The following is a 16,564-nucleotide window of genomic DNA, read 5'->3' as shown; positions in this document are numbered from 1 at the left end:
TGAATTTTTAAAGTATAAGGTTCAAAATAGCAATTTCTCAGGTTTGGAAAATGGCCACCTGGGTACCTTTAGCACAACATCCACGAATGCAGGAGTGGATGGAGACCTCTTGGGGTTCAAGACTCACTTAGGCCGGGTCCAGGTGTGGGTTCAAGATGGTGGGAGCCTGTTATGTCCCTGTGGCTCTGAACAGGAGGCAAGCTAATCTAGCCCTTGGAATCACTTCTGAAGTCCTTGGTGCAGGTGAAGTTGCAGCACTCCACAGCAGGGCTAGCCTTGGAAGAATCAAGGCAGGCTCCAAGCAGCAAAGCAGTCCTTCCAGGTACAGCAGCAGACTGGTAGAATGCACAGCATCAGGCAGTCCTCAGAGTCCTTCTGCAGATCCAGTAGTGAACTGAAGAGTGGATCTGAGAGACCTATTTTTATACCCTGGTGCCATACTCCTAGAAGTTGGGCGATGTTTCCAGAAGGGTTCTCTGAAGTACTGGGGGTTTCCTGGCTTCCAGCCCTGGCTCCTAGCTGGCTGATCTGACAATACAGGATCATTGGGCCTATTGTGTGGTGGCAGAGCCCAGCCTTTTCAGGTGCACGTGGGGCTGTGCTTAGCTCCACCCTCCCCCAACAACCCCCCCGTCCCCCGTCCCCCGTCCCCTGTACCCTATCAGGTCAGTTAATGGCCCATTCAGATTCTGCCAATCCCACTATTGTGTGACTGTCTGTGGTGAATTCACAAAGTCTCAACTGTCAGTTACACCACGTCATGTGACCTAAGGCAGGCACAGAGGGCTAAGGGCAGGAAAAGGGCACTTCCTAAAAGTGGCATTTTCAAGGTTGTAATGATAAATCTGACATTACAATTAAAAAGGGTTTATGATTACAAGCTCATAGATACCAAACATGGTATACCTACCACCTCTGGTTTAGGAATTATAGCTAATTAAACATAATCTGGAATCCCCAAACTTATCTTATGGAAGGGGTAGGCCTAACTAGTTAAAAACAAATTTTGGGGTTTTGCATTACTGGGACATGTAAAACTAAAAAGGACACACCCTTCCTTTTATTTACACAGCATTCTATAGGCTACCAAGGCCTACCTTAGCAATTACCTTATTTGTAATAAAAGGGGAGTTTAAGGCTTGGCAAGGGGTTTTACAGGCGAGTGGGACACTGCCATCAGGATGCAATGGCAGGCCTGGGACAGGTTTTAACTTGTTACTTAAGTGGGTGGCACAATATGTACTGCAGGCTTGCTGGTAGCTTTCATTTTACAGGCCCATGGTATACTACTCTACAAGGGACTTAGAAGTACATTTAATATGCCAATCAGGTATTTGCCAATCAAACCATGTGCTGGGGAGAAAGCACAGGCACTTTAGCACTGGTAAAGTGCACAGAGTACTAAGGCCCACAAGCAAAATCCAGAAAAAAGTAGGAGGAAGAAGGTAAAACGTTTTGGGGTGACCCTGTAGAGAGTGCCATTTGCAGCATCCATCAAGAGGAGGGTGTTGCGGATTCTCATGGATGACACAACTGCCATGTGATTCTGCGACAAACAGCACATAGTGGAATCCTGGGCCCTTTGTCCAGAGGATTTGCATTTTTTAGGGTGGCTGGAGCAGAATAACATATTTCTAGTCGCCAAGCACTTGATTGGGTCCATGAATTGCAGAGTGGATGAATCTGAATCTTTTGGTTGCACAGCACATAATTGTTCTTTAGAGAGAACCCTGGCTAGATCTATTCACCACTAGTGTGCAGTGTTAATGGTTTTGTGTGTTGGAGTTTCTACGAAAGGACCCATTATGGGGTGCTTTCTGGCTGGTATGTAATGAGGGATTTCTGTACACTTTCCCGCTGCTACCGCTCCCATCCTGAGTTCTGAGGAAGTTCAAGAATGACTGAGCCTAAGTCATCGTAATTGCTCTCTACTGGGCCAGGAGAGCATTGTACCTGGAATCCTGAGCATAAGAACAGACCTGTAATCAGGCTGTCACTTAGGAAGGACCTTGTGTCTCAGCAACAGGGCAAAATTATTTACCCAAGCATCTTGAGTGGTGGCAGTTGACTGCGTTTGAATTACCATGTGAGGTGATTGATGTCACTATGACTGACAGATGCCCTTCTGCAAAATCTGTATATGCTGGACTCTGGGGGCAAGTTTGTAACCTGATGTGGTGCCCAAGACACCAACCCTTTAAAAGCACAATTGTCAAACTTTCATGTAAAAAGTAATTTGTCGGTTCTTTTGTCCTTTTTAGGTTTGCCAGACCAGTGTCCTTGTTTAGTCACTAGTTGTATTGTGGTTAATGAATCGTTTGGCAAACATGATGCCCCAGTGGAACCTTAACTTGATGTTGACATTTCTTATGTGTGCACCCTTCAAGTCTGTGCTTAGTTGCTTGCTGTCTCCTGATTCTGACAGCTGTCTTTGTCAACACGATCATGTGAACTTGTCACATGAGTGAACTGGAGCCTCTTTAAGTGCAGCTGCCCTACGCAACCTTCTTCCCTGAGAGGTTGGTGCTGAGTACTCAGGTGACCTTTATACACTGGCTCGTCAATATTAAAGTCTCTTTACACCCTTGGGCTATCTGACCTTTAGGACAATGCCACCACCACCCCATTCCCACCAAAACACTCACTGAAGGGAGCTTTAATGGGCAGCCAAAGAGGTCAACAACCTCAAAAGTGCCGACTCCCTCAAATCAGTGAGAGAGTTCCTTGCCATCTGTAATATTGGGATCAGGTTATTGTATGGATTGACGTGAAGTTATATTTTCAATTTATAGTGGGCCTTCTTCTGCTAAGAGCTTTTCACCCAGAGGTGGACTGTCGGGGTCACCAATATGTGCCCTGTACTCACTTCCTAAGTGGAGAGTGTCACACATGTTTTTTGGGCCGGTCCAGCATATGCCTGACCGCGCAGAATATGGCTAGTTCCCACCTGTATGTCCTTGCAGCAGCATAGCCTTTTGGCCACCCTTCATACTTTGAGATCGGACTGCAGTTTATCTGTTGCCATACCAGTCGCCAAGGTTCTAGGGGCAATGTGGATGCTTCTCAGAAAGGCACTTGGCAACCCCACCCCTGCCCCCCCACCATTCTTTAGCTTTATCTGGCTTATTAAACATAATTTTTTGTTCCACCATAATTCATTGTAATAACATTCATTAGTACATATATAAGATGATATTTTATCCTGTTATCACAACATCTAGGTGTCTATTTTTAAGAATTATGATTGCCATAGGCCATATTGCTTTGTATTGTGCCTTTTTACCTATTTATATATTATGTACTCTTATTTGCATTTCCTCTTTTATGGCCCAGATGGCAGAAATAAAGTCTTTTTGAATTGGATAAACATGCAATTGAGAGAAAATTAGATGTACCTGGAGTCTTTAACATGACAGAACTCATCAGTTGTGAATAAAAAAACCTTGTTTTGTGGAATGGTGCCTCTAATGTGCACAGACCATTTTTCTGCCTGTTCCTTTGCTGTCCATTTACATCTGTTATACAGACATAACAATAACTAGGGGAGCATGCCCTCTGGAAGGAGAGGAGGGTTTAAGGATTAGGAATACAAGAGTAGCTGCTGTCGTTATCTTCCTGCTAACCCTCTCACTTCCTACAAAGGAAACATTTTAAAGTCATCAGAATCTCAAATGGCGAGGCAGAAATTCATGACCCACCTCGGCCTAGCCGAGACAAATTCTAATCATAACTTAATCAACCTGGACAACTCTTTTGGAATTCATGTTCAAAGCAAAGATCTTCCAAATTAGCTTGAAGTACCTGTAGGTGGCTGATCATACCCAGTGGATGTTTTGATGTAAAGATACCAGTTCTACCTTGACTCAGACTGTGAGCCCGAAAATACCTTCTCAGGGGGAATTCTAAAAAAAAATGCAGGAGACAGCTGACACAAAATAGAAGGGCTGGGGCCACACCATGTAACAAAATCATTCTGTTGATTTATAGATTAAAAAGCACTTTGTCCGTCCAAGTTAAATTTTGGGAAGAGACTTGGTAAGGATATGTCCCTCATTAATACAGACTTATGAAAGAATATGCAATAAACAATGGAAAAAAACCTTAGACAGATAGCACAACCATTGCATTTTAAACTGGACAGGGGCCTCTAAATAGAGGCCTCCTAGTTGAGAAGCCAGTAGTTTGTTTGGTAAGAATATAATTTGGCACTTATTCTAAGCTCAATATTTGCCAATCCAATCATATTCCTGGCTTGGCATTATCATTTGCTCCAGAATACAGGAATGTGTTAGCTTTGTTCTCTAGTGCCTGGCAGCCCAACCCTTCTTATATCATCATCTAAAATATTTCAGCAATATCCACTAAAGTGTGATTTACAGTGGGCTATGTTCTGAGATATGAGACAGCTAAATTAATCAATTGAATGCAGGACAAAAGTAGTGGCCATTTCAATTGGGTATGCCAGCTCTCACCATTTTTCCAACAAATGAAACCTTGTGGGAAAATAAAACCAGAATTTTACCAAGTCACTTTCAATCCATCATGATAATTATATACCAGTGTAGTACCAGGATAATGTTGTGTAACTCTCTCAACGAGGTAAACCAGGAGCATATCTTCAGTTTAGATTAGTTGCATGCCCTTTCAAAAGGTAAAAAGCTTTATTCTGTGGAGGAGAACTGCTGCCTGTACAGTAGAGAGTGCATAGCTACCACTTTGACATGCAACTACACCTTGTGAGGAGCCTACTGAAGGTGACTGCTTGTGGGTTTTGAGGCACCCTTGGTAGCAAATCTTCCATATGCAATCAGACAGAGCTTACCACAGAGCCACAGTTGACATGCATAAGTGAGGCACATGAATACCATTTGTTTGATAGTCTTCACCAGTGCAGTTATCTAATAAATATATCTGCTAGATGTAGGCTAGTGATCTCCTGCTGCAATTTGAAAGGTTTTTAAAATGCATAGACATTGCCTTTTTCTCTTGATACAAATATTTTGGGTTATTATCCTTTAAACACATGCAGAAATGTATGAATACATTCAACTTTTCATAAAGGAAAAAAAATGGTGAACACCCATAAACGATAATGCTCTGGTAATTTGAATTTCACTGGGGAGAATTCAAGAGCTGAGATAAAGCCCAGTGGATCTTTAAGTCTTAGGCATTGGGCTCCTTGTATCCAGAAGAAAATATTTTCTACCACAAACTGCAGAAGCCACTGGGTCATAAAGTAAATTTTCATTTGAAGCACCACATCAAGTGTATTTATTGGTATCCTGACGTTAAAGCGCAGAACATTTTGAATGAAGAACCTTCAGACCTCAAAAAATTAACAAAAGAAGAGTGTTGGAAAGTGGATTATTGGTAAGGGCAGGTAAGTGCCTGCACTTAGCAATAGGCCACTAACCCCCACTAGGTCCAGTTCGGTCTTAATAAATTGATTCCAGCTCAACCCTTGGTAGCTTGGCAACGAGCAGATAGGCTTAACTAAGGAGACATAAAAGCATAAAACAGTAGATAAGTAAAACAGCTGCCCTACGCAACCTTCTTCCCTGAGAGGTTGGTGCCGAGTACTCAGATGACCTTTTTACCAAAGGTTGTAACTCCCTTTACGTTGGGCAGTCTAGCACTTTATCAACATTCTTTGCTTCCTCTCACCCCTCAAAAGAGATGGAGAGGCTTCTTACTCCTGCGTTGGAACTTTCATAGATTCCCATGCTTGAATCATTCCCCGCCATCGAGATGGGAGCCCCCTATACCGTTAATTAAGTAGTATTAACATAGGTTTAAACCTAAAGGCCCTTAGGCCGCTCAGTTTAGCACTCTATCAGAGTCATTTTAAGAAAAAAGGGCCAAACTTCAGGGCCCACCAATCAGGCGACACCACCCTCTAGAACCTTCCTGAGAGAAGCTCCAGTTCCTCAGATTTTCTAAGCACAAGTGCATATAGGATATTAAAGAGAAAAGGGAGGTGAAGGTGAGCTTCTCTGGGGAGGTGGGCAGGTCGCATGTGAATCTATGAAAGATTCCAATACTGGAGAACTAAAATTACAGGTAAGTAATCATTTTCTTACTCCAGTATTGGAACTTTTATAGATTCACATGCTTGAATCAAAGTAGTAAGCAGTATTGATGCACATCATGCGCAAGATTATTCTATCTTGTTTAATCTGTAAAAACAGATCCTGTATGGATAGTGCTTGTATCTCACTGACTCCCTGTCCTGCGGAGTGGGAGAAGTGTGGCTCAATGGTTAGAGCGGCAGACCCTGAAGCAGAGATCTGGCTCAAGACCAGGGTTCAAGTCCCGCTTCGGCAGGTCTTGGGCTCAATTCCCCTTGACCAGATAATTCTCGCCTCGGTGCCTAATCTAATTCATGGGTCCCACTCTGCAACTCTGGGCAATAGCTTGCTTAATCTCCACAACGGCCCCAACAGCGCTTGGATGCCTGGCTTCACCCTGGGGGTGCTCAGGAGTGGGCACCTCACAGGGAAAAGCCAGGAGGGGTTCCATAGCGGTATGAGTACAGCGCCTTGAGACCCTAACGGGTGAGTAGTGCGCTATACAAGTGCTAATTTACATATTTACATTTAGTGGTGTCTTTTACATCTAAAAAGGTCCCTATTTAAGTCAACACACTGATACCAACAACTCTTCTATGCTCTGTATCTGATGGCGCACAAAGTGAGAAAGACGACAAAGTGACATCTATATGTAGGGGTGGTGCTTATATACACTCCTGCTTTGTCACATTTGTGGTGATTCAGAGCCACAAAGCCTCATCCTATATGCACTTGGCAGCACTGGTCATTGCATTCTCTAGATTCAATTTGGCGCCTGGGTGTGGAATCTGTGGATAGGTAGAGTATTCACCAAGAAAAGTGTCATCAAAGTTAAGTAACTTGATCATCTAAAAAAATCACTTAAAGTACAGTTGTGGTTACAAACTAAAACAGAAAAAACAATGAAATGTGTAAATTATGGTTAGAAGCACAATCCAATAACCATGCAACAGCCATACAAACTTTATTCGCACACCACATGCATTGCTTATGACCTTACCCTTGTTGACAGCCATGCTCTCACAATTGTTCCAAATCATCTTACAGATGAGATCCTATATAGAATTAGCCTTACAACTTTGACAAACAACTGAGTGTACCATCATTAACTGGTTTGATTATGTGTTGTTGTTTAAATACCTTTCACTTAAGTCATTTTTGTTTTATATTGTATATGCTGTGTGGTCATAAGCATTGAATTTGGTGTGCAGGTAATAATTTGAATAAAAAAGAACTAATAAACTACATGTAAGTGAAATCATACTTAAAGCATAAGATATAAAACAATTAAAAATCTTCCTGCTCTCTAGTGACTCTTCCGATGTAATGGTTCTGTCAATGTAATGACTCCTGTATATTTGCTTCAAATGTAGTAACCTACAATCACAGGCAGGACGCCTAAGAGAATTTAGTAGTTCAATGTATAACTCTTCTTTTTTCAAATTTTTTGCCTACAGATTGTGTTGCACCTAACTTTTTCAGTAGCCTGATGTTGACTGAAGAAAGTAGAGATGGTCCGTCTACGCCTGGTGAACCACAACTTTCAATGTTGCCTCATTTAGCGGACCTTGTAAGCTATAGTATACAGAAAGTTATTGGATTTGCGAAAATGATTCCTGGATTCAGGTCAGCCTTTTTGCAATGCCTAGAATTGTTAAAATCAGAAGGGAGCACACTTGTTATTATTTTTATTGCTACATTTGCAAGTATGTATTATTTTACTTGTCATTACATCTTATTCCTTGGCTTACAACCATCTGATCCTTAACTTATGTTTGTGAAATTCAGTAATAGAGTTATTATTGAAGACCATAAACGTTATATAACAGTTTTGTGGTGATACAGATTGAAAGAAAGCATGTCAGCAAATTACCAGTATTACATTGGTAATCCACAGAGACAAAACGTGAATTTACAGTAAATATTGCTAGTTAAAAAATAGAGAAAACAATTTATTTTGCCCAGAATCATAACTCTAACTTTGAGTGTATTCTTGCTAATATTTAAAAGCACAAATATTGCACTTCTAAATTCCATGCAAGCAACTTTATTAGGTTTGATAATCATAAATGTGCAAGGATGCACTGCAGGCAAACACATTTACCAAAGTACACTGGCTCGTCAATATTAAAGTCTCTTTACACCCTTGGGCTATCTGACCTTTCGGACAATGCCACCACCACCACCCCATTCCCACCAAAACACTCACTGAAGGGAGCTTCCATGGGCAGCCAAAGAGGTCAACAACCTCAAAAGTGCCGACTCCCTCAAATCAGTGAGAGAGTTCCTTGGTCTCTGTAATATTGGGATCAGGTTATTGTATGGATTGACGTGAAGTTATATTTTCAATTTATAGTGGGCCTTCTTCTGTTAAGAGCTTTTCACCCAGAGGTGGACTGTCGGGGTCACCAATATGTGCCCTGTACTCACTTCCTAAGTGGAGAGTGTCACACATTTTTTTTGGCCTGTCCAGCGTATGCCTGACTGCGCAGAATATGGCTAGTTCCCACCTGTATGTCCTTGCAGCAGCATAGCCTTTTGGCCACCCTTCATACTTTGAGATCGGACTGCAGTTTATCTGTTGCCATACCAGTCGCCAAGGTTCTAGGGGCAATGTGGATGCTTCTCAGAAAGGCACTTGGCAACCCCACCCCTGCCCCCCCACCCTTCTTTAGCCTTATCTGGCTTATTAAACATTATTTTTTGTTCCACTATAATTCATTGTAATAACATTCATTAGTACATATATAAGCTGATATTTTATCCTGTTATCTCAACATCTAGGTGTCTATTTTTAAGAATTATATTATGATTGCCATAGGCCATATTGCTTAGTATTGTGCCTTTTTACCTATTTATATATTATGTACTCTTATTTGCATTTCCTCTTTTATGGCCCTGATGGCAGAAATAAAGTCTTTTTGAATTGGATAAACATGCAATTGAGAGAAAATTAGATGTACCTGGAGTCTTTAACATGACAGAACTCATCAGTTGTGAATAAAAAAAAACTTGTTTTGTGGAATGGTGCCTCTAATGTGCACAGACCATTTTTGTGCCTGTTCCTTTGCTGTCCATTTACATCTGTTATACAGACATAACAATAACTAGGGGAGCATGCCCTCTGGAAGGAGAGGAGGGTTTAAGGATTAGGAATACAAGAGTAGCTGCTGTCGTTATTTTCCTGCTAACCCTCTCACTTCCTACAAAGGAAACATTTTAAAGTCGTCAGAATCTCAAATGGCGAGGCAGAAATTCATGACCCACCTCAGCCTAGCCGAGACAAATTCTAATCATAACTTAATCAACCTGGACAACTCTTTTGGAATTCATGTTCAAAGCAAAGATCTTCCAAATTAGCTTGAAGTACCTGTAGGTGGCTGATCATACCCAGTGGATGTTTTGATGTAAAGATACCAGTTCTACCTTGATTCAGACTGTGAGCCCGAAAATACCTTCTCAGGGGGAATTCTAAAACAAAAATGCAGGAGACAGCTGACACAAAATAGAAGGGCTGGGGCCACACCATGTAACAAAATCATTCTGTTGATTTATAGATTAAAAAGCACTTTGTCCGTCCAAGTTAAATTTTGGGAAGAGACTTGGTAAGGATACGTCCCTCATTAATACAGACTTATGAAAGAATATGCAATAAACATTGGAAAAAAACCTTAGACGGATAGCACAACCGTTGCATTTTAAACTGGACAGGGCCTCTAAATAGAGGCTTCCTAGTTGAGAAGCCAGTAGTTTGTTTGGTAAAAATATAATTTGGCACTTATTCTAAGCTCAATATTAGCCAATCCAATCATATTCCTGGCTTGGCATTATCATTTGCTCCAGAGTACAGGAATGTGTGTTAGCTTTGTTCTCTAGTGCCTGACAGCCCAACCCTTCTTATATCATCATCTAAAATATTTCACAATATCCACTAAAGTGTGATTTAGAGTGGGCTATGTTCTGAGATATGAGACAGCTAAATTAATAAATTGAATGCAGGACAAAAGTAGTGGCCATTTCAATTGGGTATGCCAGCTCTCACCATTTTTCCAACAAATGAAACCTTGTGGGAAAATAAAAACAAAATTTTACCAAGTCACTTTCAATCCGTCATGATAATTATATACCAGTGTAGTACCAGGATAATGTTGTGTAACTCTCTCAACGAGGTAAACCAGGAGCATACCTCCAGTTTAGATTAGTTGCATGCCCTTTCAAAAGGTAAAAAAGCTTTCTACTGTACAGGCAGCAGTTCTCCTCCACAGAATAGAGTGCATAGCTACCGCTTTGACATGCAACTACACCTTGTGAGGAGCCTACTGAAGGTGACTGCTTGTGGGTTTTGAGGCACCCTTGGTAGCAAATCTTCCATATGCAATCAGACAGAGCTTACCACAGAGCCACAGCTAACATGCATAAGTGAGGCACATGAATACCATTTGTTTGACAGTCTCCAACAGTGCAGTTATCTAATAAATGTATCTGCTAGATGTAGGCTAACTATCTCCTGCTGCAATTTGAAAGGTTTTTAAAATGCATAGACATTGCCTTTTTCTCTTGATACAAATATTTTGGGTTATTATCCTTTAAACACATGCAGAAATGTATGAATACATTCAACTTTTCATAAAGGAAAAAAAATGGTGAACACCCATAAACGATAATGCTCTGGTAATTTGAATTTCACTGGGGAGAATTCAAGAGCTGAGATAAAGCCCAGTGGATCTTTAAGTCTTAGGCATTGGGCTCCTTGTATCCAGAAGAAAATATTTTCTACCACAAACTGCAGAAGCCACTGGGTCATAAAGTAAATTTTCATTTGAAGCACCACATCAAGTGTATTTATTGGTATCCTGACGTTAAAGCGCAGAACATTTTGAATGAAGAACCTTCAGACCTCAAAAAATAAACAAAAGAAGAGTGTTGGAAAGTGGATTATTGGTAAGGGCAGGTAAGTGCCTGGACTTAGCAATAGGCCACTAACCCCCACTAGGTCCAGTTCGGTCTTAATAAATTGATTCCAGCTCAACCCTTGGTAGCTTAGCAACGAGCAGTTAGGCTTAACTAAGGAGACATAAAAGCATAAAACAGTAGATAATTAAACACAAAAGACAATAAAAATCAAACACCAGTTTATTAAAATAGATTATAGTTTTCTCTTTAAAATGACACTAAAACGACAAAAATCCAATAATGTGAACCAGTGATATGAATTTTTGAAGAATAAATGTTTTTAGGGCATAGAAACTAAAAGCGCCAATCTGGATATCTGGTTGTACTCAACCAGGGCAAAGTCAACATTTGAGGCCGGCCTGATAGAGCCCTGCTCGGATACAGTTAGCGGGAGGCCTCAGTAAAAGTTTTACCTTCAGATTTAGGGCCTGATTATGAGTTTGGTTGACGGTTTACTCTGTCCACCGAACTTCCAACAGGGAGGTTGCCGCCATACTGGCTACCTCCCAGCCGGGCCCATTAAGAGTTTCCTGCTGGGTCAGCGGGCAGAAACCTGAGTTTCCACACGCTGACCTAGCGGGAAAGACCCTACAGCATTGTCTCTGGCTCGTAATCAAGCCAGCGGCAATACTGTAGGATGCAGGGTGCACCAGCACCCTCGCAATGTTCACTTTCTGCACAGCAGATAGTGAATAGTGTGAGGTTGCCAAGTGCATGGGCAGTGCAGGGGCCTCCTGCACCCGTTCTCCGTCATCCTCCATGAAATGGCTTGCGAAGAATGAGGTTGTAATCCCTAGGGCAGCGCTGCCCTAGCAGCTTAGGATCACCACCTACTGCCAATCCGTCGGGATCTCTGATCCTGGCGGAGCTGGTGGTCTCATTGCAGCCCGACCGCTGGGGTTGAAATATGGAGCTCTGACCACCGGATTGGCGGCTGTCTGACCGCCATCCGCGAGTTTGGCAGTCTAATGACCGCCATACTCGTAATGAGGGGCTTCTTGAGGGTTAGGACTCCAACTCCCAAAATTGACCTGGCTCAAATCCGAAAATGACCCCTCGTCACTGGTCAGCTGATCAGTTTCTTCAGGGCTTGATAAAGGGGACTCGGATCAGCTATTTTCTACCTGTAGCAAACAGAGTCGCTTCTTGAAGCAGATGAAGACAGGCAAAGTCCTTTTATTGGTGAAGCCCAAGTGTGCAGCTTGTGCAGTCCTTCCAAATGTAGTGTCCAGGTACACGTCAGAGTTCCAGCAGGGCAGTCCTTCTTCTTCTTTGTCTTGTTCCATGTAGGGATCTGAAATGGGGTCGGCTCTGCCAGTTTTATCCTTGTTCCTGGGAGTGGGAAGCAATGGGGGGTGCTCTGTCAAATCACATGCAGGCCATCACCCTCTTCAGTGACCACTTCCTGGGAAGTGTGACAAAAATCAGTCCCAGGGAGCAACATTTCCCAAAAATTCAAGATGGCAAAAATTCAGTCTCAGAGGTTAGATCTGGCTGAGCCCACCCACTGGTGTGGCTAAGTTTCCCTTGGCACACCCCTTTTCAGGCCTCTCTTAATCTAATTAGGGGGCACCTGGCTATCTGGTTTTACCCAAATGTCCTTCCTTCCTTTGAAGTACAGTTTGGCTGCTCTCCTCCCATCCTGTTTCACCATCTGCAGAGGCAGTTCTCCTCCCCCAGGCACTTCCTTTGTGTTCGGCCCAGGCCAGTTCACACCTCATTAAGACAGCCTGGCCAGGCTGCCAGAGGCTGGCCAATCGGGAGGAAGGCACTACATAGAAACCGGTAACTTTTAGAAAGAGCTCTAAAACTTTAAGTGGAAGTTATATTAAATTCAACAGTGACAAGTTGTTGTTGGATTTATTCCACCTTTTAATGTGATACTAGACATTCTGGAAAATAAGACTTTATTATTTTAAAATAAAGTCTCCCCATGTTAGCCTATGGAGCTCATTCACTTAATTTGGGGAAACAAATTTAGCTATTTGTCCCTCACCAGGGCCTATAAAACAACTTTTATTAAGTCCCTGCTTAAAGTTACATTGCACCCATCCCATGTGTACACTTTAGGGTTGACTTATATGTAAAAATAAGGTAGCTTAAGACTTTGGAAGTACTTTTAATTCCAAAGTCGAATTTGAGGTTAACTGTAACTTAAACGCAGCCAGCAAGGTAGGCCTGCCTTTAAAATGACACCAGGCACCTCAGCAATGCATCTATGGGTGCACTACCTGTGCTGACGTCCATAAACCTACATTCCATACTATATGCTACGGAGTTTTAGGTAGGTTGATACAGTCAGTTATAATTAGCCTAATTTGCATAATCCATTTTACACAGAGCACTGGCCCTGGGGCTGATTAGCAGTACCCAGGGCAGAGTCAAGAGTCCGTAACCACCAGTATCTGTCCAGAAAGTGATGGGGTGACAAGGGCAAGGACCAGGATTTCCAACAAAGAGTATCGCCAATCTGCGTTTGATACCTAGGAGTTGTTGACCCATTTGCATTCAGTCTGCCCCAATCAGAAAATATGAAAATAACATTTTTTATTTTATTTCAAGGGTGTGGTCCCTTAAGACTTATAAAAAAAAAAGTTAACCTTCGAATTAGAAACATCTGCACTCTGGATGTCTGCATAGTACTTTTTGTTGATCACGTAAACAGGGGCAAAAATGTGCAGATGGAATAAAAGATGGACAGGAGATTCCAGACAGAACAAGTAACTCAAGTCAGCAGAAAGAAAACCGGGGTAGACCGCACCCAAAAATGTTTTTCCTGCTTAATGCAGCACCTTCTCATACTTTCCTCCTCCTTTTGCTCCTTCCTCTCCTCATTTTTGGATCTGCCCAGAGCTTCACTGTTAAGACTGCAGGAGATCCAGATTACAGACACTGGATTGGGTTTGTCTAGACAAGCCTACATCTCTCTTGCATTAGTATTATTACACTGTCTGGCCAGCCAACTGTCTTTTGTTTTTAAATCCATGTTCTTCATTCTTAAATCAGTTAACAACCAGAGACACACACTTCTCTCAAAGTTTAAACGGCATCACACCTCACACTTTCTCAGGACATCTGATCACTTGGCCAACACATACTGAAAAATGCTTGGCTAGAGATTGCTGAAAATATTTGTAGCAGGCACTTGGGACACAGGAGTTACTTGGCCCAATTAAGTCAATTGGACTTTAGGCTCTATTGTCCTGGAGCTGCCTCACTATTGGAACCAAATTTGAACACCAAGGACACCTCTTTACACTTGATAGAGTAGATAGTCAAAAGCGATGCAAGGCTTACTCATGGAGGTGGTGTGGGATAGGGACTCAGATCTCAGTATTTCCAGTTGTAAATATTAAATAAATGTCCAGTCAATAATTTGAGTTCAAAACGTAATACTCAGTTCTGCACACAGTTCCAAGAATATGCATAAAGTTATCTTTAGAGTGAACACACATCAGGAATTCAGTACAAAAATAATCACTGGGCTCAGTTATCACCTTGATTCTGGTTTTCTTGTCTCTCTAACTCATTACTCTGGGAAGAATGGAGGGTTTCCACTTGGTAAATCTAAACCAGTCTCTTTATGCATTCCTGGTGTAGTAATATGGTAATTTGGCTGTCAGGACTTTCCTTTTGTGACCAGCCAGTAGCTTTCTAAAGCAATTAAGGGAAGATTCTGATCAAGTGCACCTAGGAAGCTAATTCCACTTCTTTGCAACTGCCAATAAGAAAGCACAATCACCAAAAGTGACAGTTCTGGCTCTGGAAACCGCAAGAAGAAACAAAGCAATGAACTTCAGATAGTGAGAGGCCTTGTGCTGTCTGACTAAAGAGACAATGAAGTCTAGAAAATTGAGACAAATGGCTTTGCGATCTCTTACCATTGATTTAAAAACATTTCCCTGGCAAAGTGGAAGCCATAGTAGTAGTTTAAAAAAAGAAGTGATATGCTGGTCACCTTGCAAATCAAAAAGGCAGCTGAATTTTGAGTCACTCTTAAGGGGGGCCAAGAGGATGGTAGAATTGCCAAAATCTAAATGGGATTAAGTGCATTCATTCACTTGGGGCTGGTTTCATTAAACTTCCAGTCTACCTGCACAACTTCTCTCCTCTCATGTTGATAGGCTGTGTATTCCTCTCCTCTGCAGCACTCTCCCATAAACATTCCTCCACTACCCTTTCTGAATTCAGCAAACAGGCTTCTTCCTTCAAAGAGCTTCCTAGAACTACTTCAGTCTGAATTTCAGGATTGTTCCTAACCCAGCAATGGAGCTGGCAATCATGGACAGCAGCCCTGCGACGTAGTACAATGTTCGCTTTCAAACTTCCACTTAGAACCCTGGTACTGGCCAGTGTGATATCCCTATAACACTCAATTTGAGATTCTAGTCCATGTTTATCCTACTTTGGCAGACACAGGTGTGCATCTCAGGGTTCATCTCTGTTTTGGGTATGGTGTAGGCCTGGTTTTACAGGTGTAGTCCTCTTTGTTATAAACTGCTCGGACACTTTTTTGATCTGTTGATTTGTGAGAAATGGGCCATTGGAACTGGATGTTCCCTTTCTAGTGATGAAAAGTAATGGCACAAACATAGCGAGGTTCCCTACCTGGCTGATATTCAAAACTGTCTTCAGCACACCTCTTGAGAAGAGAGAACCATGAAAGGGGTGGAGACTTTCCTTGTATTTCAAAACAGCTTCTATCCCTGCTCTCAATTCCTATTAGTTTGGCACATTTCAAAGGGCAACGTAATGTTGCCTGTTTTCTACCAGTCACATCCCTCTCTGGCAGGCTTATTATCTGCCTGCATCTTGTCAGTAGTGCACATAGAAAAGTTCCAAAATGAATTCATACTTGTGCACAGTAAAGCGCCATACAGATACTCCATGCCCACTATGCTTCACTCTCTGAGCATATGTTCTTGTGCCATCCATATCCCATATGAGTGGAAAAGGGCCCAGTTAAAAAAGTGGCAGGCGTTTTAAAGCCTGGTCAGCAACTCCCCCTTAAAGCAAAAAAAAAACAAAAAAAGGGCTGCCCCTTCTACTGTAATATGTTGTTATCACCTCTGTTAGTTCTTTTCAGCCAAGTGAGATTACAGTTGTCACACTGAGAAAAGGGAAGTCCATTTGGTATGACCCTTCAGAACCCAGAGAATTGCTCCTGGTCTCATATCATATTATTGGAAGGCAGTCAGTGCATATTGATGATTGTCATGTGTACTGAGGTGAGGAATCAAAAACCTACGGACAGGTTGCGACTGGAAGGCACACAAGGGATGCACACTCTACAGAGATATGCAGGGGCACATTTCCGCCCTGCCAGACCATAACTAATTTCTCTCTGGACCCTCTAACAGGCAAACAAAAGAAATCAATTTTTTCACTACTCAGTTCTGTAACATGGAGATAGACTTTGTGTATGAGCTACTGTGATCCAACTTAAGGGAAAAACCGAAAGACTGCCAGCAGCGACCCACCACTGACATTCTATTACACCTCTACCTGATGAGAGCAGACTACAAGTACAATATTGGACAGAC

At 42.1% G+C, this 16,564-nt stretch overlaps 1 protein-coding gene across 1 annotated transcript in view; it reads left to right on the top strand.

The window, feature by feature from the left end:
* The window catches only part of VDR (vitamin D receptor), an 817,725-nt gene that overhangs the window by 685,518 nt on the left and 115,643 nt on the right, over positions 1-16,564 (top strand). Inside the window, exon 7 of the mRNA XM_069231046.1 lies at positions 7,526-7,694. Within this exon, the coding sequence (XP_069087147.1) occupies positions 7,526-7,694 (169 nt within the window). The remainder of the gene's footprint in view (positions 1-7,525; positions 7,695-16,564) is intronic.

Source organism: Pleurodeles waltl, chromosome 4_2, assembly GCF_031143425.1.
Source record: "Pleurodeles waltl isolate 20211129_DDA chromosome 4_2, aPleWal1.hap1.20221129, whole genome shotgun sequence".
NCBI classification, from domain to species: Eukaryota; Metazoa; Chordata; class Amphibia; order Caudata; family Salamandridae; genus Pleurodeles; species Pleurodeles waltl.
This window is presented reverse-complemented; position numbering and strand designations above follow the sequence as displayed.